The sequence below is a fragment of the Centropristis striata genome, chromosome 8 (assembly GCF_030273125.1).
Source record: "Centropristis striata isolate RG_2023a ecotype Rhode Island chromosome 8, C.striata_1.0, whole genome shotgun sequence".
Lineage (NCBI taxonomy): Eukaryota > Metazoa > Chordata > Actinopteri > Perciformes > Serranidae > Centropristis > Centropristis striata.
Genome location: NC_081524.1, coordinates 29285911 through 29307569, shown reverse-complemented (window position 1 = coordinate 29307569; position 21659 = coordinate 29285911). Strand labels below are relative to the sequence as shown.

The 21659-nt window shown below is 42.0% G+C and overlaps 1 protein-coding gene across 1 annotated transcript; it reads left to right on the top strand.

Annotated features, from left to right (window-relative positions):
* The first annotated feature begins 64 nt into the window (after positions 1-64).
* mms22l (MMS22-like, DNA repair protein) lies at positions 65-21355 on the top strand. Its single transcript, XM_059338991.1, has 26 exons — positions 65-177; positions 1129-1327; positions 1664-1789; positions 1967-2019; positions 3007-3094; positions 3188-3365; positions 3626-3719; positions 5213-5343; positions 5817-5930; positions 6018-6194; positions 6960-7028; positions 7120-7239; positions 7543-7778; positions 9976-10192; positions 10327-10616; positions 14246-14427; positions 14773-14923; positions 15719-15846; positions 16628-16770; positions 16955-17111; positions 17264-17409; positions 17565-17764; positions 18021-18187; positions 19693-19789; positions 19957-20124; positions 20284-21355. The coding sequence occupies exons 2-26, from the start codon at positions 1155-1157 to the stop codon at positions 20357-20359; spliced, it is 3681 nt and encodes a 1226-aa protein (XP_059194974.1). The 5' UTR covers positions 65-177; positions 1129-1154; the 3' UTR covers positions 20360-21355.
* The last annotated feature ends 304 nt before the right edge of the window (positions 21356-21659 follow it).

Below are 21659 nucleotides of genomic sequence, written 5' to 3'. Positions count from 1 at the left end.
ACACGCCCACTGTGAAACTTCTGACCAATCAGCGAGCGCGGGGCGACTGTGCGCATGCGTGGAGTGGACGCGCGGGAGAGACGGAAAAACCAAACAACGGTGTCATGACAGCAATGTAATCCTCATACTTTGCTTTAAATATACGGAATATAACATCATTTAAGAAGCCGAAACAAGGTTTGTGAGAGTTTAGTTACATTTGTGTTTCTGCAAGCGCTGTTGTGTTTCGCTACACTGTTCGAAATGCTGCTATTTTGGTGTATTGAAGGTGTGCATTTACACAATAAGCAGATAAGTTACGAACGCTAAAGTTACTATGAAGTTAACTTCAGTTTACATAATCGAGGTTCTGACGTCTTCACTGGGAAACATATAAACACACACATTGCAGAGAGAATTATCCTTTGCTATAACTGCTCATACTTCATTTGATACAGTCGTCTCCCGTGGGCTGTATTGTGGATTAACCTAGCTTGTTATGTTGTCTACGAGTATACGACCATTACTCACTAGTTTTGAACATCTATTGCCAGATTTTGAAGGTTAATGTGTACAAGTAAAACATGAAGTATTTCAAATAGACAGCTGGCTGCTGAATAAAAGCAGCATCTGTTTGATTCATCATCTTTTTACAACTTTGTTAAAGTCATGACATTGAAAATTGGTTGAGACAACATATAATTTATATAATAGTATTCTTGCAAGCAGTCATACCAGGTCCATTAACAAGAAAATAAAAACGGTAGCAACATCATAAAGTATTATTAATAGTAATAACAATATTAAAAAGAAATACAAATTTTAAGAAAATAAGAATACATTTGGTGAATTCTTTAGATAAAGATCTAATTATTAGCTATACTGACATGCATTCAACATAATTGATAATGTTTTTACCTTCAATAACTGTTTGATTAAACATAATACTTAAGGTAACACAGCTACATTTGACATTGTTGTGTGTGTTTTATTGCAATGTTCAGCATGGTGGCAATATATATTATATTTTTAAAGTGTATTTTCTCCCAACAATATGTGGGTGTCTGCTGCTTTTGTCAACACCTGATGCAACATGTAACCCATGTTTTGTGAAACAGTCTCAATATAATAATATTTTTGTCATCAAAGGTGTTACAGATTTCTGATCTGGCAGCATGGCAGACGACTTCAGCCAATCCCTCACCCCACCAGTTTCTCCCTTCGCAGCAGATAGCCTCTGTGAGCTGACACCAGCCCGACCACCATGTTTCTGCTGCTCTGAAACAAAGGAAGACCCCACTGGAGCACTCTCTACAGAGGGATACACTGCAAGAGGCTCCCTGAAACGGTAGAGTCACTGTCTGTCAGTTCAGCATAATTACGGAAAACAGATTTTCCCACTTGGAATCCAATAGTTTTAACTGTACCAATTTTGTGCCAGTGGAATTGTCTCAGTGAAAAATGTAATCCACAGCAACATCTGTTGATTATCCCGAGTAACTGGGTCATTTTTCTGGAAACATACACTGCTGTTGATTTTTTTCAGAGGTCAGTTTTTGATGCCTGGATCACAGTAAATAAAACTCCAGTCACCTCCACTGCAGTAGAGTGGCAGCAGAAGTCTCAGCAGCAGAAAACCATAGTAAATTAAGTCTAAACTCTTGTGACTTCATCCACTCTGTAGGCTGCTGCTGCGTCTTGACCCAGCCCCTGCAGAGTATGAGACAGACACAGTGGAGATCTTTGGTTTCCCCTGGGTAACAGAGACAGCATTGGTGGAGTCGACAAAGCTACTATTTGGTCTGCTCAGGTAAGCCAAGATGTGAAACAGATTACAGTTAAGTTTGCTGTTAAAATAAACACATTTTATGCATTTTTGTTGCAACAGCTTTTTTTCCCTTGGGAACTAATTTGTTTTGAAACACTGTCCACCACGAATCATTCACATAAATGTCACTGGTCTTAGTAAGTCTTTGTTGTATTTCAGACAAAAGATTTACAGGCTGGAGTCCATGGTGCAGTCCGGTTCACATGACTTTGGTAAGTTTGAGCAATATGTAATCCACAGTCCAGCTAATTACCAGACCGTTCGTTTTTATGTCAGTATTTTGTCGACACATTTAGCCATTTTTTGCTCACAATAAAAGGCATCTTAAGTGTTGCTTTTATGTACATTTTAGTATAAACAGACAATGTCTGTAGTGTAAACAGGAAATGCACAAATGCAAATGTAGTTTAGTTTTTAAATATCAAATGCAGATACTGGGGTTTAGCATCCACATACCTCTAGAAAGGGAAATGAATGCTCCCTCAGACACCTCAAATTATGAACTTTAAATCATGTTGGCTGAAGTGTGGGTTGGATGCAGACAGGAATGACTTTGCTCAATGTCTTGTTAGCTAAAGGCCAAAAGTCAAAAGTTTGAGTATAATGCCACATTTTCCTGCAAGAAGCATCTCAACACTTTGTTTTATATCAGCAAAAGTTTTGTATAGTACCTGCTACTTTATTTGTCACCACCTCGGTCGAGATTTCAAACAAGCTGTACCGATACTAGAAGGTAGAGTTAAACACTGCAAAAAACTGAATGGTTAGTGAGAACAGTCGCTAGCATGACACAGGACATCCTGCACAAACCTGCAGCTATTAAATTGCCAGGCTACCGTCTATAGTGGCCTTATAGTTTTTTTTTTAATTTAAACTGTCCATCCTGAGCATGACACTATTATAGAGGTGCAATGCTAAATTGGTGGAGTAAAGAAGGCTCAGTCTAAGCAGGGACACAGTCCCATCATCTGTAATAGCAAATATTGCATACAAATATACATATGGATGTAATTGTGTGCTTTTTTAAAGTGATCACACAAACAAATTCACTATGGCTAACTGTTTCAACAAATTAGTTTACCATAAAGAGATTGTTAAGCTCACTTCTAGTGTTTGAGTCATGTCTGATAACTGATAGAGTGGGCATGTTTTACATAAGAATTATGAATACTGCCCACAATATCTCTCATGTGTTGTAGGTCAAGCAGGCAGCCTCCACTATGAAGCAGAGGACCTCAGACAACAGTGTGTTTCATTTCTTCAGTATGTCAAAGTCTTCTTGCACAGGTAACTGCATATTTATTGTCAACACGATCTATATGTTTTAATGCTGCTTTTATTGCATTTGTTTGTTAATACACATTCTTTATGTCTGTTCAGATACCTGGAGCCTTCCAGTTCCCTGGATGCAGGTCATTCACACCCCTATGAAGAGCTGGAGGCTCAGCTCCCCTCTGCTCTCCTGGAGGAGCTGTTTGGCATCACTCTACTCATAGGACGACTCAAAGACCTGCCTGCAAATGTTCAGAGTGCCTTCACTATATCTAACCCAGGAAAGGTGTGTGTGACGCATAGACATCAGGTGCTGTTGTGAAGGAGATAAGGCTTTGAAACCGGTGCAACAAAAGTGTAGATCGCATAAATGTTTCACAGACCAAAATAAATAATATAAACCTGGGGAATGAATCATGATCACAGGTTTTTAGATCCTTACTAAAAGAGTTCCCATCACCCAGAACCTTACAATAACATTAGAAAATATTTTCAGTTGATTTCCTATAAATGAATTGAACTTGGTGCTCTGTATTCCTCCAACAGATTTTTCCTCCCTCTTGGCATTTGTTACACCTTCATCTTGACATCCATTGGTCAGTCCTGGAGATCCTTCACCTACTTGGTCATAAGATGCAAGGTATGTGGCCTTTCAATGCAATGCTTAGACAGGAAATGGACGCTACGGATATTGAAATGTTGATGTGTGACTTGTGTTTTGTTGTAGTTTAGAGACTGATTGTCTCCAGTGACAATAAAAAATAAGTGAACAGCTTGGGTTTTTCAGAAATGTTGCATAATTTAGTCATAAAATGTGATCTGGTATTCTTCAAAGTCACAATAATGGAATGCTACTTCTGCCTGAACTAAAGTAACATAAAAGCAATTGCATGTTTTGGTTTATTTATTGAACTATTTTCTTCAACTTTCAAAGGCGTGTTGATCACATCTCCACTTTGACCAGGAGTAATGTTGGACATTAATGTTATGTATTTCCCCTTACAAAACCGTTAAGTTATATAGATATTTCAGGAGGGTCTTGATCATGAATAGCTCACTTCGGTACGTCACAGAATCTTAATTTATTCAAGGCCAGAAATGACCTTAACCACTCTGAAAAATCACTTTCCTTATATTTGACATTTTGTTGTTCATATTTCACTGTGTTTTGGATCATTTTTGGGTACAAGCTTCCAACTTCTAGGCTGATTATGATGTTTGAGAGCTAAACTGAAATTTATACTTCCAAAAAATAGTTTTATACATATGAGTGCATTGTTTTCTCTATGAGTGGTGGTTATTTAGAAAAATGTAAGCAGATCACGATGAGCCCTACTCCATACTTCACTTTAAGGGTGATCATAAGGCTATTCACTTGTTTTATTACTGTCTGCAAAGTATAAGGTGTTTCTGCAGCAAAACATAGTGTTTTGTTTTTAAGTTTTTTTTAAAAACATTGTCCTATTAACATAATAGAACATTTATGTTGCCAATTTGAGATGAAATCTTCTTTTCCACCCTGCTTCATCTGAAGTAGTCATAAAACATGTTTGAAAGAGGGAAGGATCAGACCAGCTTCTAAGGAGATAAGTCTTGTAATTATTATATTTTGTACAAAACAAGGTACAACCAAGAACTAACTACAATTTAAATTCATTGATGGGTCTTGGAGCAGCTTTGTCAGAGATAATTTGTGAAGGGTTCACTTCACACACCGTTTCCTATTTGGATTTTTAACATTAAGATTATTTAAAAAAAAATAATAATAATTTGGATAAGTGAATTTCTCTATTAAAGTGACTTTGATGAAGATCAGACTACATTTTATAGATAAATCGGCATAAATGTAGGTAATTCTAAAGAGTTCCCTTTCTTTTTTTTTTTGGCACCATACCTCTACCGTTGTAATCCAATCCATCAGAAACACTCTAAAACCTGTTCAATAACATTAAAGCGTGGAATTTTTGTATGTAAATACTACAGAAACATCATATTCTTTCTCCAAACAAGAATGATTCTACACAAACTGCTATGTGACTAGCAACGAGCACTGTGGGCATAATCTCCTGACTTGCAGCTGAGTCATTATCATGGAAAAAGGCTTTTAGTAATTTTACCTGTTCTTCTCTCTAGGCCAGGTGGTGTACGCCCACCAGTTTGTGAACCTGACGGGAGAGAACCTGACCGATACCAGTCTGTTTGAAGAGCACCTGTGCAGTCTGCTGTGTGACCTAACTGGTCTGGCCATAGGCAAATACAGCAAGGTGGGCGGCTGGCCACAGCTCATTACATTTTACTGTTGAGATGTACCAGCTGTACGTTGTTGTTTTTTTTAGCTAAAAAGAATTCAGGTATTAAATATGTTCATTACCACATTTATTGCCTGGGAGAAATGGATGGAAGCTGCAGATAGCACATACCTAGTATGAATTTGGCTCTAGTCATCATTCCCACAAAACATTTTAGAGTGAATCCTTGAAAATAGCACTAATACTGGATGATGATACTATTTAACCATGTTTTTGCATGCTGATAGTATTCCAAAATCAGAAATGAATTTTAATATCGTCATGTCAGCAATCGACCCCATGCATTTATGTAGAACAGAGCTGCAGTTTGGAGCTTAGGATTTACATTTAGTCATTTAGCAGATGCTTTTATCCAAAGCGACTTACAGGAAGAATAAAAGCAAACAATTAAGGTATAAGGATGTTAAATGGATCCTGTTGATTTCTAGGTGAGGCCTACAGAGGCACTGAGCAGCAATCACTACCTTTGCTCCTGCACCAAAGAGCTGTGGGTCCTGCTCATGCACCTTCTGGAATACAGGAATAAAGTGTTGCATACACAGGTAACAAACTACAGACATGTTCACAGTTACATAATATATAATATATGTCTCTCTCCATACTAAATTAACCAACTTTTGTTTCCCTAGTCTTTCTGGAGCTACATGACCTCGTTGTTGAGGCCTGTGGTTTCAGGGAAGCCGGCAACAGAGCAGTTCAGTGGCCTCCCCACACACTGCAAGGACCCTCTGGGATTCACATGGTGGCTGGTCACTCATGTAGCAATGCTAGGGCAGTACAGTCGTAACGGCTTTATCCAGTCAGAGGTAAGAGATTGAGAATCAAAATATTGACAACTTAAGATGTTACACTGCAATATTTTTTTTTTTTACTAGAAATGCATGTAAGTGCTAATTCAATTAGGTAGTGGAATGTAAAGACAAAAATTCTCCACACAGTTTTAGTTTTGAAGACATTTCAAAAGGCTTCTGCAGTTCTAAAATAAGTCTCGAGAATTAATTTGTCTTGACACTTTATTAAAGAATGGTGCCAAAACCAGACACGTTGGGGAAACATAGGCATTTTTATAGAAATAAGTGAGACAGATGATGACAGTGTCTCTGTATTATCAAGATCAGGCACTCTAGCAGACAATGTCTACTTTAGTCTTAGATATGAATGCAGGTGACACGCTTACTTTTTTTTTTTTTTTTAAATATTCCCATATTTACAGCAGGGATCTAACTTAAAGGTGTCCTGCTGTGCCGGGGGCGCTGTACAATAGATGAGGAAAGGTTAAAAAAAAAAAAAAAATTGGAATGGATGGTAGAAATAATACAACTGCCATTAAATGATAACCGATGAAGTTGTCAATGTAGGAATCCAAGAGAGTGCACTCTTTTACACACACAGACATTGAGACGACCAGTGACCACACATTACTTACGATGTAATTCTATTGTAGAACAGCAATTTTGTAATTGGGATGGCCAGCATTTACTTCAGAATGGTTTGTCATGATGTTAAAAGAAAAAATTTAATTGGTGTTGTTTGTTATTTTTTTTAAATGTTACATCTTGTCTTACCTGCAGTCACAGAAACATCTGGGGGATAACTGGACTTTTGTGGAACAGTTGCTCAAGCTAACTTGTAACCCCAAGGTCAGCACTCCTTCTAATTTTACCTCATCAAAGAAATATAGTTTTGTCAGTATATCGAACTCCATGTGTATGTGTCTGTGTGAAATAACAGGGAGGTATCGCGGAGGAGCAGGTCAGGATGCATGTTCACTGCTGTCTCAGTCTCTGTCTGCTGTGGGAACCCAGCACCAGTGCTGTCTCCACCCTCTGGGAATACTACAGCAAGAATCTGGTGAGGACTCGACTTAGAGTACAAGGAAATGAAAGGCTGATGGTGTACCAGATGATAAAAGATGTTGCACTTGTCGTCATTCACATATTTTTATCTATACATAAGAAAGTAAGAGGTAATTTTAGTCAATCTATAGGCTTGTCATTATGAGTTGCATCATATGTAATGCTTTTTTTAAAACACACTTCTAATTCTTCATCATCATGCTGCAGTTGAGGCAAAACATTTGGCACACTTTCCTATATGTCATTGCCAAGGCCTGAACACTTACATTATACATCATATTGTGTCCCTCCATCCCAGAGTGCTGCATTCACTGTACCCTGGCTGGGGATGTCAGGCATGGGCACTCTATACAAGACGCCCCTGGCTCTGTTGGAGCAGGCTCGCAGCTGCTGCTCCCCCTCTCCCCTCCACTCTCCAGGACACACCCAGCTGTACCGCTCAGCCAACTCCTTCCACATCTTCCTTCGAGTGCTGGCCCTGTGCCTCTCCCAGGACAGGGCTGGTGGAGTCCCACAGAGACAGATCAAAGGAAGGTAAGTATGGATAGAAGGCTGGGAGGCTTTGTAGTTCTCGTTCCTTCACATTCACTTCCACCATGGAAAGTAGGTCTCACAGCCAGGCAGTTGACTCCATATACAGCATATATAGTATTTTGGAGGAAGAGAAGATAAAAAGAAAAAACATGGAAGAGAAGCTGCGAGAAATGATTACTAATCAGGACTAGGCTTTGTAGCATTCCTTTTTCCCCTTGATCTTCTAATGTGTGATGTGTTTAGTGTGCTGTTTGGATTTGTGTGTGTGGATATAGGTGCATAATTGCATGAATACACAAACAACATGTGTGTTTGCTCACTATCATGCATTTCAGTCTTGTTTGTGTGCGTGCCAGGTGCACCACAGTCTCCCAGTGCGTCTTTGATATTTACTCAGGCCCCCCAGTGGAGCAGGTGTCTCAGGAGTCAACCACCTGCTCTTCAGCACAGGCCAGGGCCAAGAAGCCTCCTACGGATACACACAACACACACACACACACACACACACACATACACACTGCACCTGCTCCCTAGAGCAGTGACTTGGTGATGAGTGTGTGAGACCATTGGATGGAGAGAAAGAGAGAGAGAGAGTGTGTGTCTTTGTAAAGGAAAGTAGGAAAGAAGAGAGAAGATCAGAAGCTAATGCGCACATCAGAACCGAGCGCTGGACCATCTTATATCCCAGGCCGGCTGGGCGCCAGAGAGAGGCAGCCGTAGATAAATCCGCCTAATGACTTCCCTCTGTCTGGAATGTGCTCAGTAGCACTGCAGACATGGGGGCTAATTAGCTAACGAGCGTGGCGGTTAATTCGCCTTAACGAAGCTGTGTTGGTTTCCAACACGGATAGAGAGGGGAGCTTGGGTGGTGGGGAGCGGGGAGATGTGGGTGGTAGGCAGTCTGGCAACAGCCAGACTGGGCTGGGACAGGTCCAGATTCCCCCTCCCTCCCTCCCTTCCCCCTCCACCTCCCTCACCACTACCTCCTCCCCAGTCAGGAGGCGTGAGGCGTGCCGACTGTATCACTACAACATTTCGGCAGCGTTCCTACTCCTGGCCGGGCTCTGCGGGACACCCGCGCCGGCCGCATTAATGGGATCGACTGCGAGCATGTTGATCTCCAACGCCGGGAGTTAGGAGCATCTGCTCGCCTCCGGAAAAAAAAGCTGTCCGGAATAAACAAACAGACAGACAGGTTGGGAGAACACAGCAAATCCTCATTGCTGCCTCCCAGCGCGCTGCTTATATCCCTGTTACATATTACCCATTCATCTATTTAAATCTCCCTCCTCTCACACCCTGACTGCATGCTTGGCCACCTTCTTCTTTTATAGTCCTCTGTGGGCGTAACTAAGATGATTTCAGTGTTAACCTGGTCTTTCTCAGTTCCTCTCTCGTTTTTCTCCACTCCTTTATATCAGTCATACTTCTAACACTGAGTTTGTCTTGGGATGCTGGCTGTTTGTGTTTTGACCCAAACAGCAGCTCTACTCACCTGTGTGGGCTGCATCTGTGTCTGGGAGGTGGGGTGTAAAGGAAGGGGGGGGGCTCCAGCCTTGTATGTTTTCCTGCCAGGCGAGCAAACAGCAAACTGGATGTGTAGCAATGCATGTGTGTGTGTGGTTTTATTGATCTCTCTCTGGTGTTGCAGTAAATTGGTTTGGCTGTAGAGAGAGGGACCAAGCGCCTACTGCTGTGTGTCTGAGTGTCTCTGACATTTAACATGATCTTTAAAGGCATTTCTCCACAGTGCCCGCAGGATCTAACAGCGTGCTGGGTGGTTCTCTCACCCAGCACGCTGTTAGATCCTGCTTACTCCCTCTCTTGCTTTTTCTTTCTCTCTCACCCACATACACACACACACAGACACACACACACACACACACACACACAGACCAGGCCGCCCAGCCTCTCCCCTGGAGCTGTGAGGGCGATGGAGGCAGGTGGTGGGATGCACAGTGGGGGTGGAAAGTTCAGTTAGTCAGCATTTAAAGTCAGAGGTTTCAGAAGAACAAATCACCTCAGAAGAGTTGGTCAGTGAAAGTAAAGAACAATTCAAATAGTATTTTTTTACACAACACTTTAACCATGTTGTTGCCCCAGGTTAAGTGATATTGTAAAGAGCAGGCACTGTAATCTTGAACACATCTCTGTCTCTGACCACTTTTTCTTCTCTATTGTGCTCATGTGTTTCCAGGATTTATTCCAAATTCTCCCCAAAGAAGATGCAGGAGCTACCAGAGGCGGGTCTCATGAACTTCCTGCAGCTGTTTTTGGTGGTGGCCAGGCAGGTAGAGCTGGAGGATGTAGCCAGCAGAGCCTGTGAACTGCTGGGTTACCTTCCCTCTAACTGCCCCCCTGGGCACCGCACCCTGGTCTGGAGGGGACAGCTATCACTGCTGTTGTTATTCCAGGTATTGTTTGTCAATCAGAAATTTTATCTGGAAGTATATTGTTGCAGGCGTGACACTGAACAAAGGATTTGTTTGATGTACACAATTCCATCCGGTTCAAGATTTTCTGACGTCATCTGATATACTTTTTTTAGGAGAGGGGTCTGGATGTTGGTGCACAGGCTAGCTGGCTAGCTTCCTCTTTCAATGACACAGCCAAAGAGTTCTACAATAAGACAACAGAGATGTCTCGCAAACTTGCCCTCTGGGGGCCCCTCGGCTCATACCTAGAGGGTGTAGCTGAGGTGTTCGAGACAAGCACCAGCCTCAACCTATCAGAGGAAAAGCTGCTCAACGAAGGGTTTGATTGGTTGTTGCCTGCTTGCCGTGTGTCGGAACTAAATTCTGCCCTGGGCTTTCTGCAGATTGTCCTCGCCCAGCTCAGGTAAGACAAAGTACTCACCCAAGAATCTTGGTAAAACTTTTTATCACTCACTTTCATTCTTTTTATTTAACTGATAGCTGCTCCCTTGCAGATAGTGGATACATTCAGACAAATGTTTTATGGCCAAGGCCAAGCTAAGCTATTAAAATCTGATAAGTGGCTACAGCAGAGGAGAGTGATCTCTCTGCTCTTCCCCACCCAGAGTCCACTCACTTCTCATGCTGACAATAGGTGGATTGTGTTGTCAGCAGGAATGAACGTCTGTAAAGACCCTGTGTTGCGTTGAGGCCCCTGCTAGTCTCAGCAGACCTAGTGGCCCCCATGTCACCCTCACCAGGTGCTGGTGAAGCTCTGAGTAGAGTTACAGACCCAAGGGACCCTCCATGGACCCTTCTGTCGTCATGGGGACGGCGGCAGCGCTGTGAGCGCGTTGAGAGAGACTATGGTCAGTAGGGCGTCAGGACGGGTTCAGCTGTAGGACACGGGTGTTCATTACACGATCGACCCCAGCTGAAGGTCAGAGAGTCGCAATTGAAACAGTGTCTGTTTATGTGGGGAGGCCGAGGCGGGAACAGAAGGGAGAGTAGATTCAAATCAGGTGAGACTGCAAGTCTGTGGAGTGAGGAATGATGTACGATCTTTCCCTTTAGACTTTCAGTAAATCTAGTGTTAAAAAGTTGAGTGTCTGCTTGCTTGCCAACCTTTAAGTTTCTCATGATCCGTAATAATTACAGTTATAGTACAGAAATAGTACTTTTGCTTAAAATTACCAAAAGCAAGTGATATTATACTTTTTGAATTGATACACATATATGATAAAATATAATTGCCAGCTTGGACAATAGCTAACTTAGATTTATCACAAGTCGATCTAGAATTGGCAAAGCTATTATAAAGCTTTGTTAATTAATTTTCTGGGTTTATTTGGGGGGCAGCATAGCAAACAATAAACACAACATTCTATTTTATCACCTTATAAAGTCATGGCAAATGTCATGTGCAGTAACCATGTCAGATAATATCATGGTATATGGTATTGCACGATTAATATTACTATTATTATCAGTTACAATTACACTTAAAAGAATAAAAACAGACAGAGTATGTTTAGTTGCTTTATGATAATTTAAACTTGTAACCATTTTTATAATGGAACGATGTGAAAAAGTCACATCACATTTTTTTTCTAATCTTATAGATAGCAAATGTACACAATATGGTCCCGTCAATTTTCATACTACAGCATACCGTGAAATCCATATATTGCTGAAACCCTAGTCTGGCTACTTGGTCAATATAAACTCAAAACTCATTCTTTAAGCTCTGTTTTGGTCTCCACCAACTTCTGAGGGAAGTATTTGGCTCTTTAAATGCTAAATGCTATGTGGTGACAATGGCAATGAAATGCTAAAAACACTGTCACCTTCTTTATCATGATATCCATTATTAATATGAAAATATTAACATATTAACAAGTTTTGCCAAATGTAATATAGTTGGGGTTTTTTTTCTACCTTGTACATATTCCAAGTTTTGCTGCATTTCTCAATATGCATGCAATCTCTTCAATACTTGTTAAACACTTATAATATACTGGGGGCTTAAGAAAGCAAAACGTATTATTGTCACTTTATACTTACAGTCGGTTAATAAACGAGTTGAAACACTAGAATAAGGACATTGTAAAGTTAAGTGTTACAGAGCCTTATCTCTGATTTCTGTAGGTGTATGATTACTTTAATTCTCCTGTGCATACATTCCACTCTCTCCACCCTGCACACACACACACACACACACACAAACCTACACACCTGCCCACACACCAAATGGGAAACACTAACCTTAGTGTACTCCTCTCTTATTCCAATGCTGGGCTCCTAACATGGTATCTCGTTAGCTTTGCTAATTCCCAAACTTCCCATCTCAGATCTCGGGGTTGGAGGGCACACATTTGCACATTAATGGCCAAGAAGAGAGAAGAAGAAGAGAACTCCCAGAGGCCCTCTGTGTTACGGCCCGGACCACACTGACCCATTTAACCAACTAAAAAAATACCATGTTCTCTCTTTCCAATCCGTCCCACCAAATTAAACATAATTCTTCGGCCTGGCAATTCTCAGTATCTCTTTGTGATTAATGTCTTTTCTGTGACACAATTAATGGGCAATTATGTAGCCTGGCAAATTTAGCCTGTGCATCATTATGTCTACTGTGAGCCGTGTGGAATCTGCACACATTAAGAGAATTATTCTGCCAATGGCTGAGGCAGCGGAGGGTCCGAACATTCACTCTTGATAGCCATTGCCATGGTGCTGAGGCAAGAAGCCAGTCTCAGGCATAATTCCTCAGTTTTATTCCTTCCCATGACCCTCTACTGCGGGAGCATGAGGGTGTCACTGTTTGATGAGGTGAGCTGGCATTGGCACACCATGTTGGATCCGTTTTGGGTACAAACAAGTAATCCCCATCTACTTGGCTTGATAAAATGCAAGCCTCCCTGTGAAGAGTTTTCCTTTGTGAGAATTAAGACCTTTTACCGGATATTGAGCCTTTATTCTTTCCTTTTTTTCAAAGTCAAGGACAACTACTGGGAGGTTACTTGTGAGACATTTAGCAACAGTTACACCTTTTGATAGAGATAAATGGAGAATATTTAGCAGAAAGTGGACATGGATTCAGCTTGTGAATGGGAGTATTTTCAACGTGTTTCTGACACTATGAGGACGATGTTTTTTAATTTCACTTGTCTGTATGTTGGATGCAGCTGGGGGAAGGGTTAAACAGGGTCCCCTATGGTGTGTTGGTGCTGAGTGTGTGTATGTGTGTGTTTGTGTGTACACATTGTAAGAAGCCGCAGTGAGGAGGATTAAGTGGGGTCTCTGATGATGTCTTGTACAATGAGGGTTGATGGGTGTGAAAGGCCCATTCCGCAGTAGTAACGAGGCTAATGAATTCAGACTCTAATCGATTGTCTCAGCTCTCTCTGGATTAGATGCAACCTTGCTGGAAGGGAAGGCACTGCTGAGGTGTGTGTGTGTGTGTGTGTGTGTGTGTACCATAGTAGCAGACTAGAGTGCATGTTCGAGGATGGGATAGAAGCGGGGGGGTTACTAGTTCCTATGTCCTTTCCTCCTTCCCCAGCACACCTCAACCCCGCTTCCCCACACCCCCATCCGGGCGAATGAGGGGGACAGGAGGATCATCTCCAGTCTAAATGAGATTACAGCTCCTTCAGCTGCTTATCTGGGCTAATGCCAGCCACTGTGGGGCTGCTGTAGCGGCTGGGGCCAGGGCCAGGGATGAGCCAGAAGAGCCAAAGTATAGTCTGTGTACAGGGGATCAGCATTAGGCTCTACTCTATGCCTATAATATCCTCCTCTCCTTCCCCACCTCTACCTCCACCCTGCTCTGCTCCACACTACAGCGCACCGCCGCACCCAGTAATCCCCCAGGAGAGAAGAGAGGGAAAAACACATGAAGAAAGAGTGAAAGACTGAAACGGGGGAGCAAAAGGATTTGAGAAAGTCGAGGGCGGAGTTGTACACAGGAGGGAGCGCTATGTTTGGGTTTTGTATCGGATAGATTTGTTTATCTGCTCTCTGTGTGCATGTGTGTCTGTGTCCTTCCAGACGGGTCCACCAGCGCAGTGTCCAGTCAGCTCCCACCTCAGCTTGGGCTCCTGGTAACACCAGTGTGGTGAAAGAGCGCCACCTAGCGGTAGCAGCAGCACTCTGGGCGCACTTCTTCCCCTTCCTGCGCAGCCTACGCCTCTCCCAAACCCCTCCAGCACAGCTGGCAGATGCTGCTGCAGGTCAGTAACGCCCACTGGGAGAAAAAAAGAGACTCCACTGAGTGGAGAGAAGAAAGGGCTGCAGGAGGACAGGGTGAGGGGGAGCAGGAAAGAGTTTGAACAAGAGTTCAACCAAAATGGATTTGTAACGGCCGATACTGATGATTTTGAGTTAATGCCAGTATTTTACATGAAGGAAGAGAATTTGAAGGGCAGTTTGGCAGAGAGAAGAACTTTTGCTAGGGAGGTGGCTAAGATGATTTAGGGAAGATAACTTGGTAAAATTAGACGAATAAGTTCTTACACTGCACTTTAATCATGCATGTATCAATTCTAACAAAAATGAAACAATCTCATCCTCCTCAGGCTTCACCTTGCTGGCCTATGATCTGCCTAGCTCTGCCCCCCAGGACCTCCAGCCCAATCCCGTCCAGTCCATCATGCAATGCTTTGGCTATGACGACATGGTTCACCCACTTTTGGTAACTCGCTACCTTCCCCATCTGCTGCAAAACAGGTACAGCTACCCTTTGTACTTTATACTACAATCACAAAGCAGTTTTATCACATCATCCAGACAGAGATGATGTACACCTGTGAACCTGTCAGCTGTCACGTTTCATCATGATGGATACCACTTGACAAAATTGTTTTCAACAAGTCCTGTAGGTATAATTGGGTGGCATCTAATTAATACATTAGACAGTGAGCGTCCTTGGTATTATCAAAATAGGCATTAAGAAGTTGCTCCCATGCCTCTATACAGAATACCAAATGTAGTGCATCTTCAAAATTGCACTCAAGGGTATAAAACAACGTGACTATTTCAACCTCCGAGGTCCTCTTCAGACAGTGCCAAGTTATATTAAGGTGCTTCACCTGAATATAAAGCCAGAACAAGGACACTGCTTGTATTTATTGTTTAGAAGTACCAGTCTGCCAAGCCCCCGTTCACTACAGTTTAAGCTGTTAGCAGTATTTGATATATAAAATGAGGTAATGGTGTTGTTCTTGTAAAAAATGTATTAAATTTATGTTTTTTCAGACACAAGTGGATTTCAATATTTATGCTTTTTTTTTTTTTAAAGTAAAGATTTGTGACTTTGCATAGACGTTATGAGCACTTAGAAAATATAGATATGACCACCTCAGCACAAAGAGGCATCAGATTGTGAATTTTAACATAGACATCAATGTTAAGTGTATTTGGCTTAAATTATCCCCTTCGTCTTTGTTTACCACGAACACTCACATATTCATGTTCATTAACAGTTAAGGTCAGTTAATCCATTTCTGTCTTTGCCGTTTCCAGTGAGCTGGTGTCCTCGCTCAGCAGTGAGTGTGCTGGTTCGGCACAAAGCCTGTCAGTAAGAGCCTGGTTCCGCTGTGTTTTACAGCAGCACCTTCACAAGAACCTGGATGGGTCTGACAGCAGAACAGGTAACCCATGGGTCTACAGTGTGATAAATTAATAAGCATCATCCATCCATCATACACAAGGCAGCATTTACTGGGGTACAATATGGAATTTCTTTCTTATTGTGAGATTTATAGACATATCCCAAACAGTTAAGGTTAGAGATTTGATAAAACTGTTTGGGTAAGACAGGAATTATCTGCAAAATAAATGTAAAATTGTTACCAGGGTCTTAATTAGTAGTCTGCCCATTTTTTTCACCAACAACAAATTTTAGACATGTACTCAAATGCAGATCCAAAAGCTTCATAACACTAACTCTGCTTTGAAATGAACCTATTCTGTTACATTTATGTGAAAAAAAAAGTATTTTACTTCTTGTTACCCTTTACTTGTATGTATGGAAGCCATGGGAGGCTTGCCAGTCCATTTTCTAAGTTTCATCTAAATTATTTCTCTGTATATATCTCCTGTGTTTGTGACTACTACAAAAAAGTTTTTGCAGATGAAAAAAAGTTTTGAATTCTCCATGCACTCTAAACAAAAGGTATGTGCGTTAGCAAGAAATATCTTTCTTTTAGCTAGAATACAATAATCCTGCCAAATAACAATCACTTTTTTGACCCTTTTTCATAAATTGGAGGGAAAAAATAACTTCTCCACCTATTCTCAAGTCATAAACACAAGACAGAGAACAATTCAGATCAGACTTGGATTTCTAAAATGGATCACCAAAATCCTGTATAAGAGATGAAGGATACACTACTATTGAAATACCCATTGTTTGTGTCTACATTGTATCAGGCCGGGCTGTGGAGGAGCAGTTGTGTGAACTGACCCGGCTTGTGCTGAGACTTCCTGAGGTGGACAGTCTTTTGCAGAGAGTGGGTCTGCAGCCCACAGCCACAAGGCCAGAGCCCACCGCAGCCCTGGAAATGTTTGTCAAGGTAACACATGCGCACAGGAGTTTTTATAGGATGTCTACAATTTACACTTTAACGTCCTTGAGATGTAACCTTTACCTCAGTTTATGCTGTATCACGGTCATATGTGGCCTCTACACTGTCAGCCTGTATTTACATGCAAATATTTCCATGATTTATTTTCTCCTCTGCTTTCTCATGGTGTCAGGCTGTAGGCGGTGTGTACAGTGGACTACAGGTTTTGTCTGAGCGTTCAGCCATGGTGACCAGAGCCCTGGACTACATTGGTGACATCATGAAACACATTAAACCCTCTCTAGTCAGCAAGAACCAAGAGGGACTGCAGCTGACCTACTGGGCTGTTGGTAGGTGCAGAGCATAGATACTTCATACACAGTAGACAAAACTTCCGGAGCACTTTGTTTTTTTTATTTTTCCAGTGTGGTCCAAGTCCCGGGCATTGGTAAGGAATCATTACAGTTAAGTATCTGACTGTGTTTTGTGCCTTTTGATTCAGGTTGCATAGTGAGGCACTGGAGCCCCCTGCTGGCCACATCTAAAGCCCAGCAGCTGCTGTTTCGTATTGTGGACGGGCTGCTGCTTCCTCACAACCTCACACAGCAGGACAAAGCACTCCGGGACAGCCTGCCTCTATATTTACAGGTTAGGACACACTGAAACATGTCAATCGGGACACACAGCAGCAGGCCTAAAGGTGTTTTAGTGTTCTGAAGAAGACTTGAAACCCAAATCAAAATCCTTTCATTGCTCATGTCTGTAATTCCTTCATATGTTTTCATTAATTTATTCTTCTGCAGGGTCTGTCGGTGGCGTCTCAGTCACAGGGTGCCCTGAAGCAGCAGCTCCGCTCTGTTACCCGCAGATATCTGGACCATTTCCTTCCTGCTTCACCTTCCTTGGGCGTCATCGCCAACCACCCAGTGCTTCTGAGTGCCTGTGAAGTCAGCCCAACCACCAGAGGAGCAGCGCTGAGGAGGACCATCCTGGAGGTGCTCTGGTAAGTCTCAAGAACTGGGATATTGACTGACTTTGACATCAATTGTATCACTGTCCAGCAAATCAACAAATGCAATGTGTTTTAATGGTTAAAGAAGTTAAAGAAACAAATCAAATTGGTAGCTAATATTTCATATTCATTTACTTGACTCACAAGTGACTGACCACATTATTCCTGATTTGATTATTTTTTCCAAAGTGCATGTGCAATCTTCAGAAATAAAAGCTATTGGAATTGTCTCTTAATAATTTTGCAGTGCGAGCTTCCTGCAGTTTAAAGGTTACGCCCCTCCGCCTCGACTGGCAGCTGTCCTGATGTTCTTATTGGAGCTTCTGAGACGAAACAGTGACTCAGACCCCGCCCTCCTCACTCTGCCCCTCCCCTCTCTAATGCGCTGTGTGATGCTCGTCAACGAACCGCACGGTAAGATCATGCTCATGCATATACATACAAATGAATCTGGAGTTTATGAAGTGTCGTTTTTCTACATTAGGTGTGAGCAATTTTTGATATAGAGGCCATCCTTTGGCTCACTGCCTAGTGTGGCTGTGATTGGTCCTCAGAATATCCTTACCTACATAACCACAGTTCTCTGAGTAATATAAATGCCTCACGACTCTTCTTGCTCATGTGTAAAAAAAGGAAGTTGTGTCATGGTGTCACCCCAGAGAGGGTCTCTGTTTTTCCTGGCACTTACAACTTTGGTTCCAACCACTGCTGGCTGGAATAACTTTCTCCTAATGCCTTTACATTTGAGCTTCTAAAAGGACTGTGGTTTAGCAAGTAATCTGAAGTTGTCTTTAACACGTTGATGACTGCAATTTTGATTAAAGATGCAGTGCAGAACTTTTGTCTCCCCCCTCTGGCAGTGAGAGTAGTTACACAAACGTTGTCATATCTCCCGCCATAGTCCTAGCTGCTGCTCTGTCGCAAGCCCTAAGGAAGACCGCTAGGCTTTGAAGCTAATTTTCCTAGAGGTCAAATGGTGGAATTGCATCTCCTGTGTCTCCGGAAGAATGAGACAGCCTGATGGCTGTAGGAGTGATGGTGTAACTCTCCGTCCTGCAAAGGAGAGAGAGGAGCCGTCCACTGCTGTTTTTTTGGTCCTCTGGGTGACATCCACATGATGTCATTGGGCCCAAAAAAACGACGAGTAAAAACGATCAAAGGATGCCTTTTTTTTAACACCCTTTCATAAATGACTCGTTCATGATCGGGATTTGGTTCATTTGTTCTGATAACATTTAAAAAGCCAAGAGGAGCCACACAACTGCATGCGGAATATCTGGGTCATTTATGTTGCCACTGAACAACTTCCATCCATGTTACGTCCATGTTTCTTGCTGTGGTCTCTCCCATCTGTCAGTGTAATAAGTAATACAGGTAGACTGACATACCATGTAACCAATCAGAGAGCCAGAATAAGCTTTGAAGAACTAAAAGTGAATAAGTAAGATCGATTGACGGCATTTTGTGCTCATGTAACCGCATCCAGTGTGGGAATGTTGCCACTTACATCTCAACTCCAATATACTGAGAAAACCGCGATAGGCTTAATCAGCATCGTGTGAACTCGTTTGGCAAGGGCTTGAATGCAAAAGAAGTTAATTTATATGTAAAAGTCCTGCACTCCAGCTTTAATTGCAGAAAAAGTGATCAAAGCTGTACTAAGTGTTCTCTAAGTTCTCCAAAATAAATCTGACCAGGCAACCTGCATTTGCTGCAACTTCACTTCTCCAACTCGATAAATGCTGTCATCATAGTACTTATATCAGCGAGATGGTTGCCAACATGTCCTTAATGCTTACAGTTTTCATCAATCCTCACTTTGGGGCAAATTATACAGGAAAAAACAATCAAGTTAGTGTTTATAGTAACACTGAAGAGCTGTCTAATGACATCAGTGTGTGTTTGTTTTTTCTGTGCAGTGAGGAAGACGAGCACAGATGCCTTACAGCTTGTGGTGGAGCGATGTGCTGCTGCATCTACAGAGGGGCCGTGTGACCAGATGATCGCTGTCTTGCGGTAATTGACAATAATGTGCAGCAATAAAAATCTGCACCTGTATTAGAGCTGTGTGCCGTTGGATGCACAAACCCTGATGTAGGCACAGAGTAACACTGTCTATATTACATTTAAGCCTATTTTATCCTTCATGGTTTTTACTGTTGGTGTAATCCCAATGCTCCCAGGTCGTTTGTGGAGGAAAATGAGGGAGTCTACGACAGGCAGGTATACAGTGTCCTGGAGACAGTGGCTGTTTTAGATCCCTCTGTCGTTCAAGCTCTCATTCCCAACCTGTCTCTCAGTCTGAGAAACACTGAACACAAGCGAGGACTGGGCAGGAACATTGCCTTGAGGTGAGCAGGCACATGAATCACATCGTGGAAGCCATGTAGACAGCATTCATCACCTTAAACTATTTTTAAATAGTCTAGACATTCTGTATTATTCTGTACTTGTATGCTTTATTCAATGTGTGTCCACTAATGTGACTGCTCCATCTCTCTGTGTAACAGGAGTGCGTATAAGAAGTTGCTGAGCCTCCTTGGAGAGAGTGGGCAGGCAGAAATAACCAGTCTGGAAGTGGACTGAAAAGTTTTTCAAAAACAAGAACCAGCTCCAGGACCTGTCGGCAGCTCCAAGAACTTCTTGTTAGTCATACCATACCATCGTCAACCTTTTTTTGTGTGTCAAATAACTTAATTTGGTCATCAGAAAAGGGCATTACAGTGCTGCCCACAAGGGTATCATCCAAAATATGAGGGTTTAATGCATTTCATTAGCTGAGTTCGGTCACATTCAGACTAGATTGGACGGGGCAGCGAGTAATTTTATTTATTTGAGTGGGGGTAGTGTGTTTGGGCTTCAGTGCTCACTGCGTAGGGGATGCTGGGAAAAAAAGGGGCAGAATAGTTGAAACAGACTTAACTTTTAGAGACCAATATCACATTAAGGCAGCCAATACTGTTGGTGTGAGAATACAGGAAAAATCCCTGCTTTTGTCTCTGTCATGTGAAGTGGGCCGAAATCAACTTCAGTACGAGAAAGTTTTTAGAGCTATGAGGGTAAAAAAAAAAACACAAGCACCTACCCTCACTAGCATGTTTTCTGCAACAAGCTCCAACATAAAGCTCAGTCCCTCCATCTTTTCTTATCTAGCTGCTATGTAATGAATAAAACTGCCTTCAAGTGTGGTTGGAAATGTCAGGATTGTAAAAAAAACACTGAAGGTAATCAACTACAATATAAGGTCTACTTGTGCTGCATTGGTTTGTTATAGTTTACTACATGATGTCACACAAATTAGCCCTTTTGGTGACACTAACATACCTCCTGATCTCATGTGAATGTGGCCTTTTTACGCTGTAATATGGTGGAAAATCACATAAAGGATAAAATTGCCTTTACAATGCCTTATCATCAACTAAAAGATGTCTAAAATCCTGAGCCTGATGTGTTCCAATCATGGACTATAAGAATAATATCACCAGGTTGTATATAATGTGTATATATATTGTAATGAAGGTGCATCTTTGCATTTTCTGATGCTATATATTGAAAATAAAAGTAACAATAAATATGAATGTGCTCATATAGGTTTCTTCACCTTTTCATTTCAGTTCTATAGTGAGAATAGTGAGGCATGTGAGCGCTGAAGTGAGCACAGACTATTTGTGCTTATACCATCAGGTGCTGGATCTATCTCTACTCGGTTGGCACTCTGAGTTACAGATTTGATGACAGTCGTGGGCGAGCCCAAAGAGTTCAGTAGCAGGGAAAAAAAGTAAAGGAGAGGAGTACTGTTTGTTCCAATCCTCTCTCGCCTTTCCAACTCGCAGCAATCTCTTGCAATCCGGCTTTAGTTTGCACCTAATCACATAAAGTCTCACTC